We start from the raw sequence: 18,003 nt of genomic DNA, 5'->3' as shown, positions 1-18,003 counted from the left end.
GTCATCAGCATGTGCTTCCCCTTTTAAATGGCACAGTATCAGTGGAGAAATGGAAGATGCTGCCCCAATGCAAACCCCTCCCTTGTATGAGTAAAACCTTAGGGAGACAGTGCAGCTTATTGATTCTCCTACATTTTTGTGGCTGGAGGAGGGGGCATTAGTGATATGCTGAGATATCTGTTGTATAATGGCTAATTCTTTAAACTGAGGCATTGGGTCTGGCATTGGGGGTACAAAGTGATAGACATAAAATATAGGGCCTTAATGCACTTAAGATACAATAGGGGAACCCTAAATGGTTCATGATGAAAGAAATATTGATATGTATGTATTTGCAGGTTAACCTTTCAATAGGACATCATTTATTCAAATTAAAAATATGAAAAATGGAAAAGTTAAAAGTACAGTCAGAAAACTTAAATTTATTCTACAAAATAGTTATGAATGATTCTGATAGGTTAAAAGCTGTTAACTACCAAGTTTATATGCAACCAATAAAAATTATTTGGATACTGATGATCTAAACAATTTTAAATACCAAATGGTATTTTAAAACTATTCCCTTTACCATGATGAGAAAAAAGCCTTTAATCTCCCTGTTTTAGTTTTAGTGCTGAGGAGCATTGGCCATTGAATACACAGAGATCTTGACAGGTGTCAAACCCAGAGTACAGAGGGCTTGTGTGTATATTTTTGAAGTAGAAACTTAAGATACGTGGTCTTCCAGAACACTTTGTGCTCTTTCCAGGTATACATTGCAGTCTGGAAGATGTAGTGTAGGGGCAGTATTCTATTTAATGGGACACCCTGATTTATATACAGAACCTTTAAAGCTATTTTCAAGAAATTGAGAAATGTTTGCCATAACCCCTGTTTTTTTATTTTTATTTATTTATTTTTTAAAGAATCCACGGTTAAGTGGACCCTACATGTTTCTTTTTTTTTTTTAATGATTTTATTTATTTATTCATGATAGAGAGAGAGAGAGAGAGGCAGAGACACAGGCAGAGGGAGGAGCAGGCTCCATGCAGGGAGCCTGATGTGGGACTCAATCCTGGGACTCCAGGATCACGCCCTGGGCGGAAGGCAGGCCTTTAAACTGCTGAGCCACCCAGGCTGCCCAACCTCTGTTTTTAAAAAGGCACTGGACTCTCAGTAGCATGGTTAGAAACCTTTATATTCTGCATAGTTGTTTCATAGGAAACATTGTGAATATTTTTATATGTTCTCTGAGAAATGGGAATGAAGTAGGAACTGGTATGTTTAGAGAGAGAATGAATGTGGGGGTGAGAAAATGAAAAATGTGGGTAGGAGTAATACAATGTATAGTATCACTGATGAAACTTAACTATTTACATTTCCTTACCTGCATCATAATTCTATTGGCAAATGATGTATACTAGTTAAACTCCCTAAAACCATACTAACCAATGGGTGCAGCAGTCCCAGGTCTTAGGAAGCTCTGTATTTTAAAGCGGAATAGGCAAGTGTGTGTTCTTTTTTGTATTTTTTTTTTTATTAAACCAAGTACAAAATTTGATAAGGTTTCATGTAGCCTTAAATTATTTTGATCATCCTCTTTATGCGAAACAAATGCCTCACCTAGTAGTAACTCCTCTTCTCACTTTGCCTTTTCTTACATTATAGTCTCTTTTACTTGCTCACTCAAGGTGAACTTAATATTGATCTATGATCAAAATGAACACAAGGTAGAAATTTATAAGTACATAAGTGGGATCCCTTTTCAAACTGAAATATAAAGTTTATGTGCAAGTTAGAATGATATCCTAATAGCAGGAATCTTGTACACTCCTGTAAAAAGTACTTAATGTTAGAATTGGTTAATTGAATGATTTTTAGGGGAAATATGTGAAACAGAAGTGGGTCATAACAGTCAGCTTTCAGTGACATAGAATAGTATGGCACTGTAGCAAAATAATAAAGGAATTTTTTACAGAATGTATTGTAATTTGAGGGAGAACAGATTTAGGTTATGAATTAATTTGCTTAGAATAGTGTAAAAGATACTTCGTTTTGCCCGCAGTGCTCAGATAACTGGGGAAGGAAGCTCAGGAAATTTCTGGGTAATAAGGAGAAGGGCTAGTTTAGGGTTGAGCCTTTGCAGTGGATGCAGGAAAACATAAAGTTAAATATATAGAGTTTATGGAGAAAACTGTTGTCTTTTGTTATATGCGAATATGAAGACATTGAACTTGGCTAAAAGATTATCAGGCTTATTTAGTTTCATGAAATTGATAGCTTTGATTGTCAGTAGTTATATTTTAGAATAGTTTTTTAATCAAAGATTTTATTTATTTGAGAGAGAGTGGTAGAGAGAGCATGAGCAGTGGGGAGGGGCAGAGGGAGAAGCAGGCTCCCCGCTGAACAGGGAGCACAACACAGGGCTCGATCCCAGGACTCTGGGATCATGACCCGAGCCAAAGGCAGACACTTAACCAACCAAGCCACCCAGGTGCCCTAGAATAGTTTTTGATTATAGTTTTGATTTGATTATCATAGTTTTGATGATGATGGCATTGTAGAATCCTATTCACATTTTCGTTAAGTGTCATAGGTATAGAAAAAATGTTTTCAACCTTATTTTAAGTCAGAATGATTATGACATAATGGATGTGAGGCTGTTTATTATATATTCCAGGCATCATTCCATTTCCTTTGTCAAATATAATTTACATTGAAGTAGAGATTTAATGTAGTCATTGAATAAGTGACATTTGTTTTCTTCCTTTTCCCCCTATAGATTTACCTTTAGAGAGTATGTGCACTTTTCCAAATAACTTTCTCTAATATTCTTCCAAGGACCTCCACAGCCTTTCTTTACCATTCTCTGTACCTTTTATATATATTGCTTGCTTCCCTGGTAGAAATTTGGATTTTTCTTAGTCCTGTGTATTCCTCTTTCACATGAAATACGGCATCTTAAAGAACCTTCCAGGTTACCATGTGACCTCTACCCTCATCCCGTGACACTTTGCCTGTGTCTGTGCTCAGGTTTATTCATGATGGATAAGGCTTCTCATCACATGTGCTCTGCTCTAGGAGAGAAGATGATAAATTATTTTCAGCTGTGGTATTGCCGAAGGTTCTTTTCCCCGCCTCCTCTCAGGAAAAGAATGTTGGTAGTATGTATCAGAGGACACTGTTTACTACAGCCTTTCTCTCCCTGCATTTCAAACCAGGCAGAGTTGGGTACAGAATTGAGAGTTTTAAAATCCCCCTGGAATATGAGACAAGATCCCCTTTTCAACTTTTTTGGGACCTTTGAAAATGCAAAAGATTATAGGAAATTGCCCGATCAGTTAATCCGTGACAACCGTAGTAAGTGTACAGAAAATGTGGTAAAAATGGTGTTTTCTGTATACTTACAGAAGAGTTGGCTGCTTACTTTTTCTTTTTCTTTTTTTTTTTTTTTTTTTTTTTTTGGTAACCTCTCACCATTGTTACCTGTGTCCCACCTTGGCAACTTTCATTGGTTTAGCTTTACAGGGGTTTGTGAACAGCAGAGCACCCCTGGACAGAGGGTGGCCCTAGGCAATCCTTCCTTCCCTCCTCTTGTTCTCTTCTCACTTTTGGTAGGCTTGACATCACCAGATGGGGGTGTGTGTGTAGTCAATTGCTTGAAATAGGACTAGATAGAGTGAACAGGGAAATATTTTCAAATGATAATTTTTTAATAGGCTCATAAACATGTGACATCATTTGCCTTCATAGATCAACCATGTTTTGTTTATGCATGGATATTTTGCAATATTAAGCAAGATGTACCAGGATTCATAAAATTTTGTAAAATTTATATTACTTTTCCATTAGTTTGCCCAATAAACATCTTTGCTAGGTGGATTGAAATACATTTCTGAAGTTTCATTTTTTTCCTGCCCCAAATAAATTACACTAAAAAAATTTCCATTTACCTATTTGTGGATTTGTCTCTGCTTTCCTTCTCATCTGTAATAAAATTAATTAAGATAGCATTACGCCTGGGTGGCCCAGCGGTTGAGTGTCTGCCTTCAGCTCAGGGCATGATCCTGGAGTCCCGAGATCAAGTCCCGCATCGGGCTCCCTTTATGGACCCTGCTTCTCCCTCTGCCTGTGTCTCTGCCTCTCTCTTTCTGTGTCTCTCATGAATAAATAAATAAAATCTTAAAAAAAAAAAAGATAGCATTACAAAGTTGGAGTGGATTCACATATTTTACATAGATACATATCTTGTGTACTTATATGGATATGGTGCGTACAGATAAGTATATAGGTGTTTGTTCTCATTTCTTTCGCCATATCATGTTGAATCTCTAAGTGCTTTTTTTAAAATTTTTATTTATTTATTTTTTTAAATTAGGCCCTGGGCTGAAGGCGGCGCTAAACCGCCAAGCCACCTGGGCTGCCCTCTAAGTGCTTTTAGAATGTATACTGGTTTATTGCTGGGCCATGCAAAGTTGTATGTGGAAAGGAGGTCACCCTGGATGTGTTCTGTGGTAGGACAAGCAGGTTAGCTGTCTGCTGGCTGCCTTCTCAGTGGGCTTAGTCTTTGAAGGAGCTAATTTCAGAGAGTGGTATTTCAATGTGGACTTGTAGGGTGTAAAGGTTGTTCTCTAAAAGACATTGATTTCCATGATTCTTGTGGTTTGGTAGATAACTTATGTATAGGACAATGCTACCTTTTGTCCAATTTAGAAAAAAAAATAGTATTGTGGCCACGCACTTGGTATGAACTGTTAGTTGAGTGCTGTTTCATTAGTTGCCTTAAAGGAAAACATTGGCTCCAGCACTCTTATATAGGAAAAAGAAAATCATCTTTATCTGAAAGGCAGCTCAGAATATGCACACTCTCAAAGTTATGTAGAAATAACTGAAAGATTTCTGCAAGAAACCTGTGAAATAGTGTGTTATGTAACATAGCATTAGATATTAATGTTAACTGCATTTTTTTTTGGTGTGGGGGTCATGTAAAATGGTTGGCAAGCAGATGGGTGTATCTATAAAATTAAACCCCTTTTAGATGTCCACTCCTTGTAAACCATTATGAATTAAAATTTATCACTAAGGAATATTCGTAATTTTTGGGTGAGGTCGATAGTAGTGTTGTTTCTTTGTTGGTCAGGAATGCCTCGACTACCTTTCCTTAAGTGTAAGATAGCACATCTTTGTATTACTTGCTTTGTAATCCTTTGGGATGAGTTATTTGTGGTTGGTTTTTCACTCTTGTGTTAACTGAGGAGCAGTCAGAGCCATGGTGGCTCAGTCCTGAGGGCAGGACTTCCTAAATTTTCATCTGCGCAGGAATCGACAGGCTTGTTAATAAAATGCCAATTCTGAGTCAGGAGGTCTGGATTAGGACACCCAAGAATCTGTGTCTCTCACCAGTTCCTAGGAAGTATCAGTAGTCCCAGCACCTGCTTCAGATGGCAAGGCAAATAAATGAGGACAACAGTGCTTGACTTGAATCAGCCTGAGGAGAAAAAGGGCTGAGGGTCAGGAAGTTTCCCCAGAGGAGTGGTAACAAAAGGACTGAGATGAAAAAGATGCCAGAGTGCAAGGTGAGGACATAAGGAGGCAGGTGTGTAGTTCGAGGAAGGTGTGAGGAAGTGAGTGGATGATTGTTGGTAAACTTCTCATCAGACCTAGCCTGGGTGTTTGTGCATGTTTCAGGGGTGGGGAGGGGGAAGTTTGGGGTTTAGAATGGAGGTTGACAGGGATCTGATTATGAAGTGCCTTCCACCCACGCTGGAGCACTTGGACTTGATGGAACTCTGGAAACTCCTGTAAGGATTTTAATCAGGGGAGAAACATGATGTGTTTTGTGTTTTGGAAGATCGCTCAGTTGGCTGTGTGAACCTGTTGAGACCCGACTTGGAGAGAAACAGCCAGTCTTTAATGTTTTATCCTTGCTTAAAATACGAAGGCCTGACTCCATCAGAGGTGGGGTGAACTGAGAGGAAGAAGTAGACCTGTGGGGTATTGGGAGGCAGAGTTAGCAGGTTGGTTGGTGGTTGGTATATGAAGGGTATCTGAGGGGCATTTATTAGAATAGCAAGCTGCACAAGACAGGGGCCCTGTCTGTTTTGTTCAGCTCTGTGTACCCAGTGTCTGGTAAATGCGTTATGCAAAGTAGGCACTCATTAAATATTTTTAAATGAATGAATGATGGGAAGGATAGAGGGTTATTTTCCATTGTTTGGCTGGGTCAGAGGGGCGGATGGAACTAGTATTAGCTGCTGTAAGGAATGCTGATGTAAAGCATACCATTACTCTATACAACATCAATTCTGAGCATAGTTTTTCCTATAAAAAATATGGATCTCTTTAATATCAGCAGATTTGGGGGTTTCCTGGTGTTAAACATGGAAGCTAGCTGTAAATGCAATTCTTACTCTTTTTTATTTTTTTTGGTTTTATTTTACATATGGTGCTTGGACTTCCAAAGGACTTCAAATCCTTTTTTGTTTTTTCTATATTTTTTTCTTCCAATAAAATAGTGAAAATAATACACAAAGCCACTAAGAAAAATAGTGTCCTTACTATATCATTATGTAGATTCTGGTTTAAAAATTAAGCTTACTGGCACCTGGGTGACTCAGCGGTTGAGCATCTGCCTTTGACTCAGGTCTGATCCTGCAGTCCTGGGATTGAGTCCTGCATTGGGCTCCCCACAGGGAGCCTCCTTTTCTCTCTGCCTATGTCTTTGCCTCCCTCTGTCTCTCATGAATAAATAAAATCTTAAAAAAAAAATGCACTGAACAGGAGAAAGTATTTTTCATCAAAGAAAATTGCTACTATCTAATATGGTCTTTGTCTAAACATGTTACCTCTAACAGGAAATACATAGTAGTGCAGTCCGTAGAATTTTCTGCAATGATGGAAATGTTTTATGTATGCCCTGGGATGTAGCTTGTGTGACTGACCTACTGAATTTTAAATTTATTTAGTTTTAATTAATTTGAATAGCAACATGTGGCTCATGGCTGTTGTGTGGGACAGGGCATTCATAGCATATTAGCATGACCCGACATACTAATGAGGAAGAAAATGGTCTTTCCCAGGGCAGGGAGTGGGTGGTGGGTTGGGGAGTTCAGGAAGGGCCATGAGGCAAATCTAGAACTGACTTGTAGTCAACTGATGCTGGTGACTTGGAGGCATTTCCTGATTGTTTATCTGGGTCATTGTCCGTTAGGTAATACCTTCTTCCACAGTGGGCATTGGCCTGGGTAGACTTTTTCCTCTTTCCCAAGTGGCTCTTGGGGGCTATGAGTGGGCATCGATGCCCATAGGCCTTATGATCTAGCAGATCTATGAATAGGAACATGCAGTGGTACTGAGCCCTTTATCTTTCATGTGATCACCTATGGGTTCATGGATCCTCCTCCCTTTTGATATAATTTGTAACCTTGATGATGGAGAGGCACCTTCATAGGTTGTACTGCGGATGGTGACAGCTGCTAGAAACTGCCGTGGAAATGCTGATATATGCTTACCCACGCCCAAGAATCACTGTCACGGTCATGTTACGTGCCCCAGGCATTTTGGAGATGGAGGATAGAAACTTGAAGAGCACAATTAAAAATCAAGCTATAGATCACAAAATAGTCTTCATCATCTAAAATGCAGTTATCCTTTGAGTCTACACTTGGCCACACATGTTGGATATTTATGAAAAAAGTTTCCTTTGGATGGCATTCTACTTACCCAATTGGATAAAAAGTGACCTATGGAAAATATCTTGCACATGAAAATGTTTTGTATTCACTTAACCTCCTTGCTAATTTCTCAGGTCATTCACTATGATACCACATTGAAACTTGCCTGCAGGAATGCCATATTACTTTGGCAAGAGCAGCGTAGATAAGCATTGTTTATAGAAGTTTGGGGAAGTCAGAAATCATTTCAAGATATTAATATGTGTTTTTGCACAACTTATTTCACCTCGGTTCGTTGTATGCCTGTTGCTTTCATCCCTGATTCTCTATGTGCTGTTTATTTGGTTTTTGGATCTGCCAGTTTTCTTCCTGCTTATTCCTCCCCAAAATCAATCAATAGCCTCAATGTGGTGCTAATAATGTGCTTGCTTCCTTAAAGTTACAGATAGATAGTATAATTAAAAATATTTGTTTGAAAGGAAACTCTTATGCTGGTTGGTCTCAGCAGTTTAGTAACTTATCTCCGAACAAAACAGATGCAAATTAGGCCTTTAATAATTTGCTGTTACTAGTAAGCTGCCATTTCTTCCGTACATTTCTCTTCCATCTTTGGGAATTGTCCGTCATGAAAATACCTCCTAGAAGATGTTTACTTCTCAGTCTATAAAAGGTTTTTTTTAATCTGTTGGAGGAAGAGGGGTTTGGATTAGAAGGTCTCCAAAGTCCTTGCTAATTCTCAGATTTTCATAATTGGTTTCACAGTGAAGTTTCTACTGCAGCATAGGTGATTCTGTTAGTTGAGCTGTCTCATTGGACCCCTCCTCACCCCCAGACATATGTACCTTCTGCACTGCCATTGCTATCTCAGAAAATACCCAGTGCCCAGTAAGGCATTCAACAGAAACTTACATTATTGTGACTTCACTGTCTGTTTCCATACTATTTACTATATAATATCACACATGTTAAAACACTTGTCCATCATAAATTCCCAAGAAATAGTTTGTAAAATGGTATCCTAAGTTTTTATTAATGTAACCTCTGAATCTTACTTTTTAAGATTTATCATTTACAGATGAGCTCCATGAGGACAAAGGGAATTTTGATTTTATTCGTTGATAATATCTCTAGTACTTAGACCAGTGCCTGGATCATTATAGGTACTCAGTACCTGTGTTTTGAATAAGTGTGATTTGATATTTAGTTTGATTTTTATTTAAAACCAAATCAAACATAAATACAACTTGAATATTTATTACCCAGATAATAATCGTGAAAATTATTTGATAATTGTATTGATAACTGACAACTTGTATATCTAGTCATCTTTTTAATAATATGTAATTATACTGTCCAGCGTGATAGCCCCTACCGCCACGTGCACATTTTTTCCTTGAAATGTGGCCAGTAGGGGCGCCTGGGTGGTTCAGTTGGTTAAGTATCTGCCTTTAGCTCAGGTCATTATCCCAGGGCCCTGGGATCGAGAGACTAACGATCAAGGTCCCCCTGCTCAGTGGGGGAGGCTGCTTCTCTCACTGACACTCCCAGCTTGTGCTCTCTCTCTTGCTCACTCTCTCTCAAATAAATAAATTTAAAAATCTTAAATAAATGTGGTCAGTAGAAATTGAGATATGTTCTAAGTGTGAAACACACACTGGGGTTCCAAGACTCCGTACCAAAAAATGTGAATGATCTCATTCATTTTTTAATGTTGATTACATGTTGAAGTGATAATTTTTTTCCATATATTGGATTAAGTTAGATTTATTATTAAAATTAATTTCACACTCTTTGGTTATTTTTAAAATGTGACTACTGCAAAATTTAAAATGATATCTACGGCTCTGATTTGATGGCTCATTGAACAGCTGATCTATGTAGACATAGAAAATATAGATGCTGAATGTAGAGAAGAGGCCAACCTCCAAAAAGGAGTTTTAAATGAATATCTTTGATAGAAACAAAATTATAGGTTGCAGCTGTGACTTGGGAAAGTGGGTATTCAAATGGACTTGATCAAATTAAAAAGGACCAAAATAAATTAATTAGATTAGCTCAGATCAGAAATATGAAATCCAGCTACCAGATGGATTCCTAGCATAGTCGCCAGCCAAGTCTTGAGGTCAGAAAAGGGGCAGGAGCATCGTGGTGGCTGCCCAGGCAAGCGGGAGCGTCATTAAAACCATAGTTTTTGAACTCCTCTGCCTGGAGCTCACCTGATGGTGGTCTCTGTTGTGGAGGGTGGTGCGTTTACTGGATATCAGGTAATGCTGTCATTTTTCTTGCTTCTGGGAAATGAAGTCTTAGACTGGCTAACTGGAAGCCTATGCATCAGGTAGGATTACTTTGAGTAAGTGTTCTGTTTTGTCCCTTCTTCTGCCTGTAGGCAAGTTCTTTTTCCCCTTTCTGCCCCACCTTTAAGCTGATACAAGGTAAGGGGCATCTCAGAAGCTGCTGCTCCCAGGCTGCTGTGCCTCTGGGCTCAGCGGACCAGGCCATCCCCTCCCCTTGGACTGCTTTCCCTCCAGAGCTGGCTGGGAACCCCATGCAGTCAGTAGCATTGCCTCCCATGACACGCGGGGCACCCTGGAGGATGAAGCTGTTATCCTATAAAAACAAGGCCGTCCGTACATATGAGTAGACATTACCTTCCTTAAGCTAATTTGAAAGGTTATTTTGGTAAGGGGTTAGTCTGCACGGCTAGTTTAAGCTATTACCAAGTCCGTTCTAGTGTTTATTTCCTTGAAAGCTAGAATGAGTCTTGAATAAATGAAGACTGACTGCTTGGGCTGTTTAGGAGTAAATTCGGTTTATAAATATTTGTTGCACTTGGCGCTGAAGATTTCTGCCTGTCTTTATTTTGGATTTGAAAGTGGTTGTGTAGTAAAGCAGCATGTTGGTAAATAAAATGGCTTTCATGCTCACCTTATTCTCACTCTTCTGACCTCTGTTTTGGAGAAAAGTCGATCAGAAAATTCATGGCAGTTAGCGGCGGAGTGAGGAGACCTTTGACTTTAGCTGACAGCTGTCACCTGAAAACTACAGACCTGAAGACCTTCTCAGGTGTTATGTCTGTAGCTCTGACAGTGAACAGGAATGTTGTTTACATTTTCTGTAAGCAAAATTCTCCCCTTGTTAGGAATATGTTAGAGTAGGACAGGCAGGGACTGGGTTTTCTCTCTCTCTCTTAGGGACTGGGTTTTCTCTCTCTTTCTGGTAAGTTCTCAGCAGTGCTGGTTGCCCATTGTTCGTTCCCATGCTGGTGGAGAAGTGCGTCAGTATTTATGACTGAGCCTGTTTATAACATCACTTTTGAAATTCTTCAAGATACTGCTCTTTTCCAGTTGGGTGGTGTCACACAATACTTCATGTGCTCATGAAAGAGGAAAAAAATGAGTTAAATTCCAAAGATGTTTAAGATTTCGGACATTTTTCCTATGTGAATTAGTTCTTTATTAGGTTGTTGATTTAATTAGCATTCGACAAAAACACTTTCCGGTTTTGATTGGTGAAGCATTCTTTAAACTGGTGATTTTAATCGGACGTGCAGAATCTGTTAGAAACTGTTTGAACAAAATGCCCAGCAGTAAGTAGTATATACCTTGTGCTATAAACACAGGATGCTGACAGATGTGCTTTTCTCCCTACCGGCTCTCATCCTGTCTTGTCCCAGAAGAGGCAAAGGCAAGGGCGAAGGCCTGCATGGATATTTGGAGCTTTATTCCATTAAAGTAATTTTCAGGGCAGCCCCAGTGGCGCAGCAGTTTGGCGCCGCCTGCAGCCTGGGGTATGATCCTGGAGACCTGGGGATCGAGTCCCACGTCGGGCTCCCTGCATGGAGCCTGCTTCTCCCTCTGCCTGTGTCTCTGCCTCTCTCTGTGTGTCTATGAATAAATGAATAAAATCTTAAAAAAAAAAAAAGTAATTTTCAGTTTTGACCAGTTTGGGGGAAGTTTTCGGTTTCTTCTGACGAGAATGGTCATCGTCCAGCGTCTAGCCACCCGTCCAGAGTTTCTCTGAGTGGTCACACTCTGGGTGCATCACCAGGGCCTGGTATGTGCCGGCAAATCATGACCTGTGATCTGTCGGCCGGCAGCGTGGTCTGGGGGCGCGGTGGGCCCAAAGCCATGGGTGAAATCCACCCTCTTGGAGAATGAAAGCTTTTATTCTGGTCTCTTTCTGAGTCCTATATACTGCCATGAAACATAATGGAATTATGAACCTATTATACTGTTCATGACCTTGCTTTCCACCATCCTTACGGACTCTCCCTTGTTCGAACACCGTTGTGGGCACTTTCTTGTTGGACGCCTCTGTGGCCGTTACATAGTTGTATGCAGGCCGTAAATATCTAATTTGTACGAAATGCCTGATTTTGGTATTTGTATAATCCTCTAGTCAATTTAACTAAGTTGAGCTTTTCACAGCCCCCGGTGCCGCGGCTGCTCATCTGATTACACTGCTCAGGGGAATAAGGTTAAGGGCGGGCTGTTGGTAACCAGAGCATTTCCAGGGCTTTAGTTCAGCAGATGGGCTGCTTGGCTATATTCATACATCTGCTTGCCTGCTGTGGCAGCTGCTGCTGCTTCATGTTGTGTTCTTTTGTTCTGTTCCATCCAAGAATGGAGCGCTAGGAAGTGTAGTGAATGGATTAATTTAAGGTTAAGGTTAGTGTTTTGCTTGCTTTCTAAGTAACCGATCATAATAATGCTTCTGGTAGAAGCTAATGAGTTTCTCTTAAAGTGAACTAGATTTATAAAATACAGCTCAGCGAGCGGGCTAGATTAGTATTGTTGATGGAAACCAAATTCGAATGCGTAAAATACTGGCAGTTTCTTATCATTCGTTCCTAATTCTTTGTTTTCTTCCTCCCTCCCTCCCCCCTCCCCCCACCTCCCGCTCTCTTCTAGGACCTATATCCAGACTTTGCCTGACACTGCAGGGTCCAAGAGAATTAAAGAAATATGGAATGACGTGAAGAAGATTAGTCAAGGATTATAGGCTTTGAGGACAAACACCTCAGTGAGGTGAAGCACAGACAAGCTCCTGAGCTGTGGTTTGGAGGAGCCGCGCGTTGGAAGAAGATGGCAGATCCAGGAATGATGAGTCTTTTTGGCGAGGATGGGAATATTTTCAGCGAAGGCCTTGAAGGCCTCGGAGAATGTGGTTACCCAGAAAATCCAGTGAACCCCATGGGTCAGCAGATGCCGATAGACCAGGGCTTCGCCTCCTTGCAGCCATCCCTTCATCATCCCTCCACTAATCAAAATCAAACAAAGTTGACCCATTTTGATCACTATAATCAGTACGAACAGCAAAAGATGCATCTGATGGATCAGCCGAATAGAATGATGAGCAGCGCCCCTGGGAACGGGCTTGCGTCTCCCCACTCGCAGTATCACGGCCCCCCCGTCCCTCAGGTCCCCCATGGTGGCAGTGGCGGCAGTCAGATGGGAGTCTACCCTGGCATGCAGAATGAAAGGCACGGGCAGTCATTCGTGGACAGTGGCTCCATGTGGGGCCCCCGGGCTGTGCAGGTGCCAGACCAGATACGGGCCCCCTACCAGCAGCAGCCACAGCCACAGCCGCCCCAGCCCACTCCATCGGGGCCTCCTGCACAGGGCCACCCTCAGCACATGCAGCAGATGGGCAGCTACATGGCACGTGGGGATTTTTCCATGCAGCAGCATGGTCAGCCACAGCAGAGGATGAGCCAGTTTTCCCCGGGCCAAGAGGGCCTCAATCAGGGAAGTCCTTTCATCGCCACTTCAGGCCCTGGCCACTTGTCCCACGTGCCCCAACAGAGTCCCAGCATGGCACCTTCCCTGCGTCACTCGGTGCCACAGTTCCACCACCACCCCCCTACTGCTCTCCATGGAGAATCCGTGGCCCACAGTCCCAGATTCTCCCCTAATCCTCCTCAGCAAGGGGCTGTTCGGCCACAGACCCTTAACTTTAGCTCTCGGAGCCAGACAGTCCCCTCACCTACTATGAACAACTCAGGGCAGTATTCTCGATATCCTTACAGTAACCTAAATCAGGGATTAGTTAACAATACAGGGATGAATCAAAATTTAGGCCTTACAAATAATCCTCCAATGAGTCAGTCCGTACCAAGATATCCCAATGCTGTAGGATTCCCGTCAAACAGTGGTCAAGGACTAATGCACCAGCAGCCCATCCACCCCAGCGGCTCACTTAACCAAATGAACACACAAACTATGCATCCTTCACAGCCTCAGGGAACTTACGCCTCTCCACCTCCCATGTCACCCATGAAAGCAATGAGTAACCCGGCAGGTACTCCTCCTCCGCAGGTCAGGCCTGGAAGTGCTGGGATACCCATGGAAGTTGGCAGTTATCCAAATATGCCCCACCCTCAGCCATCTCACCAGCCCCCCGGTGCCATGGGAATCGGACAGAGGAATATGGGCCCCAGAAACATGCAGCAGTCTCGTCCGTTCATGGGCATGTCCTCAGCACCGAGGGAGTTGGCCGGGCACATGAGACCAAATGGTTGTCCCGGTGTTGGCCTTGCAGATCCCCAAGCAATCCAGGAGCGACTGCTTCCTGGCCAACAGCATCCTGGCCAGCAGCCGTCTTTCCAGCAGTTGCCGACCTGCCCTCCGATGCAGCCCCACCCAGGCTTGCACCACCAGTCTTCGCCCCCACACCCGCATCACCAGCCTTGGGCACAGCTCCACCCATCACCCCAGAACACCCCGCAGAAAGTGCCTGTGCCTCAGGTAAGGGAACCCGAATCCGGCCTGCCTTGCAGTGCAAAGTGCAACACGGTAAACTTAAAGAGGTTTTTCCTTTGAGTTTCATGCAGAGCTTTTTCGTTATGAGTTCCTTGATTTTTATATTGTACGCTGCCCTGGAATCTCATTTTTCCCCCTCTATTCTTCTTTCACTTATTGGCTTCTGCATTTATTCACGTATTCAAAAAGCCTTGAATTCTTCTACCCCAGGCATCATGCTCAGTGTTGTGGATGTGTCACGGGTAACTAAACCTGGGTCCCTGCTTGCCTGCAAGAGCTGTCACTGCCAACAGGGACATGGACATTGGGCTCCTCTTCTTTCTCTATCTCTCTTCTCTCTCTGGTTTAAAAATACAGTGAAACTTGGTTTTCAGCAACATTTTCTGTTTGTGGCAGTTCCTCTTACCTCTTTTAGAAAATTATAATTTTTTTTTCCTTGGGAAGCTTCACAATGTGTTCTTCTGTAATACTTATTTTACCAGATGTTGAATGCTAGTGTGAACTTAAATTGCAGTGTAGAAAATCAGAGTCAACGTTAATCTGCAGAAAATGTTTGGTCTCTAAGAGATTTGGGTACCCGGCACCGCTGCAGGAGTCTACCTTTCTATAAGCTGGGATTTTTGTTATCCTAACGAGTTTGTAAGCGGACATGTAAGTTTCAAAGCTCTTGTATTCACAAAGATGTCTTTCCATTATAAACATTGGTGTTTGTGCCGTAGGTCCAGGAAAAATAAATGAATATATGTACAGATAATTCTGAGTGCTGTTCAAAAATAGGTATTGATCTTCCACCATGATTGCAACTTGAGTTCGGATGGCACAGGAGGTGATTTTAGAGCTATTCTTAATGAACTTATGGGAAAACATGACCAACATGTGGAAAGAAAAGCACAGTGGAAGACCACACGTGCTTATGCAACAGGTGTCCAAAGACAGGAAATACCTGGGAATGTGGGTGCTTGGCTCTTGCCTAGGAGTTAGCCAGGAAAAGTGAACTGAGGACAGCATTTCTGGTTTGGGGATGACTTAGTAAATGGGGTATGGGACCTTGAGCTTGCTGCAGGGCAGGCCAGTTGGTGGAGGTCTTGTATTTTCTTTTAAGGAATGTAGACAGGCTTCTGTGGGGAGCTTGGGATGTTGATTAGACAGTCCACAGCATGGCTGGGAGACCAGAAGTTGAACTGTGAGCCTGTGGTCCAGGCCTGTAAGGACAGTTTGGACCAAGGATTGGGGAGTAGAAACAAGGAGGGATTAAAGCAATGTGAAAGTAGAAAGGTTTGGTCAGGAAACAAATCTGTGTTGGGGTAGCCCAGGTGGAGAGGCATTTAGAACAGAGACTCAGAAGACTCAGCCATGGTGGGAGCAGGAAAGTGGGGATCAAGAAAGTCTCTCGGGGACCCAGGACACAAGGACATGTGGAGGTTTTGGGGAAGCTGTCCTCCGAGGTCTGGCACACTTGGATATTCTCAGCAGGAGTCCCAAGGTCAGTGGGAGCTGTCCGGGAGAGAGCTGTTCCCTGTCTCCTCTGGGAGCTGAAGCTCGACCTGCAGCCCATGGGAAAGGGCTTTGGAGCCCAGTGGTTCCCAGACCAAGGGAAGGGGGAGGTGAGAGAGCTTAGCCTGACAGGAGGCTGGGAACAGAGGGCCTGGGGGAAGAGGAGTGCAGAGGAATGAATGGCATCAAACCCTGTGTATTTGTTTTCTCTTATATCAATCTCCAGGCCAGGTGCCCCGGAAAGTGCTGTCCCTGAGCCATTCAGGCTGGGGGGCCTTGAGGGCAGAAATGAGTGTGACTTGGTTTCCAAGAATTACTCTTTACTTGCTTCTTGGAAAGGATCTTATTGGCCCAGGGACCTTTCCAGAGCAGCAATTCTGACTTCTCCTCGTTCTGGCATCTTCTCACTTTGCTAAATGCAAGCACCCATTTGAAGGAGCTACCCTGTGGTTGTAATGTACTCTCTGGGTGAGAATCGTTGCTCTCATCACCCTTTCCCTAGTTTCAAGAGCTTAAAACATCTCAATAGCCATTTCAGAGGATGACTACAAGTGTGTGGCATTGGAGTCACTGTACACTGGAGGGTTGCATATGTGCTAGACTCTAGGGGACCTGACGTGCAGTTCCCCTGCCTCTAGGTCACCTTCTTGAGTCCGCCTTTATAGACAGACTTAGAACTGTAAACACGTACATTTGAAGTGTTTTTATTTAAGTTTCGTTGCCCTTAACATTTTTTGTTCGTGGCATTTGCCTTTTTCCTTCTGCATAACTTTGCATCCTCTTCAGATTTTGAAGCACTCACTTCTGAAAATAATACTAGGGAGGTGTAAAATCTTGGGAAGAGCATAGACTACAGTCAAAAAAAAAAAAAAAAGTCGAATTTCAGCTCTGCTACTCTTAACTAGCTTGGCGACCTCAGACAAGTTAACCTCTCTGACCCTCAGATTGTTCGTCAGTAAAATAGGAAAGATAGTAAGTACCCTATTGCAAAAGGCGTTGAACTTAACATATATCTAGTGCCTAGTATAGTGGCGGTCCGTGGTGTGTACTCCTGTTAGTTCTTCAGGCTGTAGTGCTCATCTCCTGTGATACAGACCTTGCTTTATCATTACATCATTTCACATGTAAATACAATGTAAAATTACTTTTTTATTTTTAAGGAACAGGTGAAATATGATTATAGCCTTAGTTATGAAACATTAAATTTGATTTGTGCAAATATTTCCCCTTCTTTAGCCCATGTTGACAGGTGTGATGAGGATAATGATGTGAGTAATTCAAAATGCTATCACATAATCCTAAAAACCTCTCTCTCCCTGTGAATGACTCACTCTAGGAAATATATCTATCTAATTATGTTTTGCTTTAGAACTACTAAAATTATTTTGCATTTCATATATGATAGAATGGTGGTTCAAAACCGTGCTGTGTAGCAGGGAAACTGCCCGATCGGGTTGAAATATTGATGTGATTTGCTGAGTTATCACAATCATATAGGCTTGTTGGTTTTATCTTGAGTCACTTTTTAAAAGTATGTGAAGCTTTTTAAATGTCTCGTGGGCTCTAAACAGATATTTTCCAAATTATATAACACACATAGTTATCTTTAAAGAGTTTTTTTTTTTTTAAAGAGGTTTTAACTTTTTATTGAAGAGTCAACAAAGGAAAATGTTAGAAAGGCCAGAGTTCATTGGACCACAGTGTTCATTGTGGAGTGTGGGCACATTCTTTGGCGTTAGGTCCAGACTATCCTGATTATTTGATGAAGTTTACAGGGGAAGAAAAAGATCCTGTATTTCTTTTAAATAGCTGATAAGGAAGGACATTGATTCCTGATCCTTTTCATTTCAGACCCATTTACATGCTTAAAAATTATTGAGGACTCCAAAGATCTTTCGTTTACATGGGTTTATATGTTGAAATTTATTGTCTTAGAAATTTAAACTGAGGACAGTTTGAAATATTTATTTGTTGATCATTTAAAAATAATAAACCGAGGTGGATAAGTAGCAAGAGTGTGCAAACTCTTGATCATGGGGACGTGAGTTCAAGTCCCACGTGACTGTAGAGATTAGTTAAAAACAAATGAATAAATA

General features: G+C 41.8%; 1 protein-coding gene across 3 annotated transcripts in view; it reads left to right on the top strand.

Moving 5' to 3' along the window:
- Positions 1-18,003, top strand: part of CHD7 (chromodomain helicase DNA binding protein 7) — a 191,004-nt gene that overhangs the window by 51,265 nt on the left and 121,736 nt on the right. For all 3 annotated transcript variants that reach the window (XM_072804529.1, XM_072804527.1, XM_072804528.1), the window contains one exon: positions 12,563-14,398. In XM_072804529.1, the coding sequence (XP_072660630.1) occupies positions 12,737-14,398 (1,662 nt within the window). In that variant the 5' untranslated portion in view covers positions 12,563-12,736. The remainder of the gene's footprint in view (positions 1-12,562; positions 14,399-18,003) is intronic.

The sequence above is a fragment of the Canis lupus genome, chromosome 28, assembly GCF_048164855.1.
Source record: "Canis lupus baileyi chromosome 28, mCanLup2.hap1, whole genome shotgun sequence".
Classification (NCBI taxonomy): domain Eukaryota; kingdom Metazoa; phylum Chordata; class Mammalia; order Carnivora; family Canidae; genus Canis; species Canis lupus.
The sequence above is the reverse complement of the archived record's forward strand: the minus strand, read 5'-3'. Positions and strand labels throughout refer to the sequence as shown.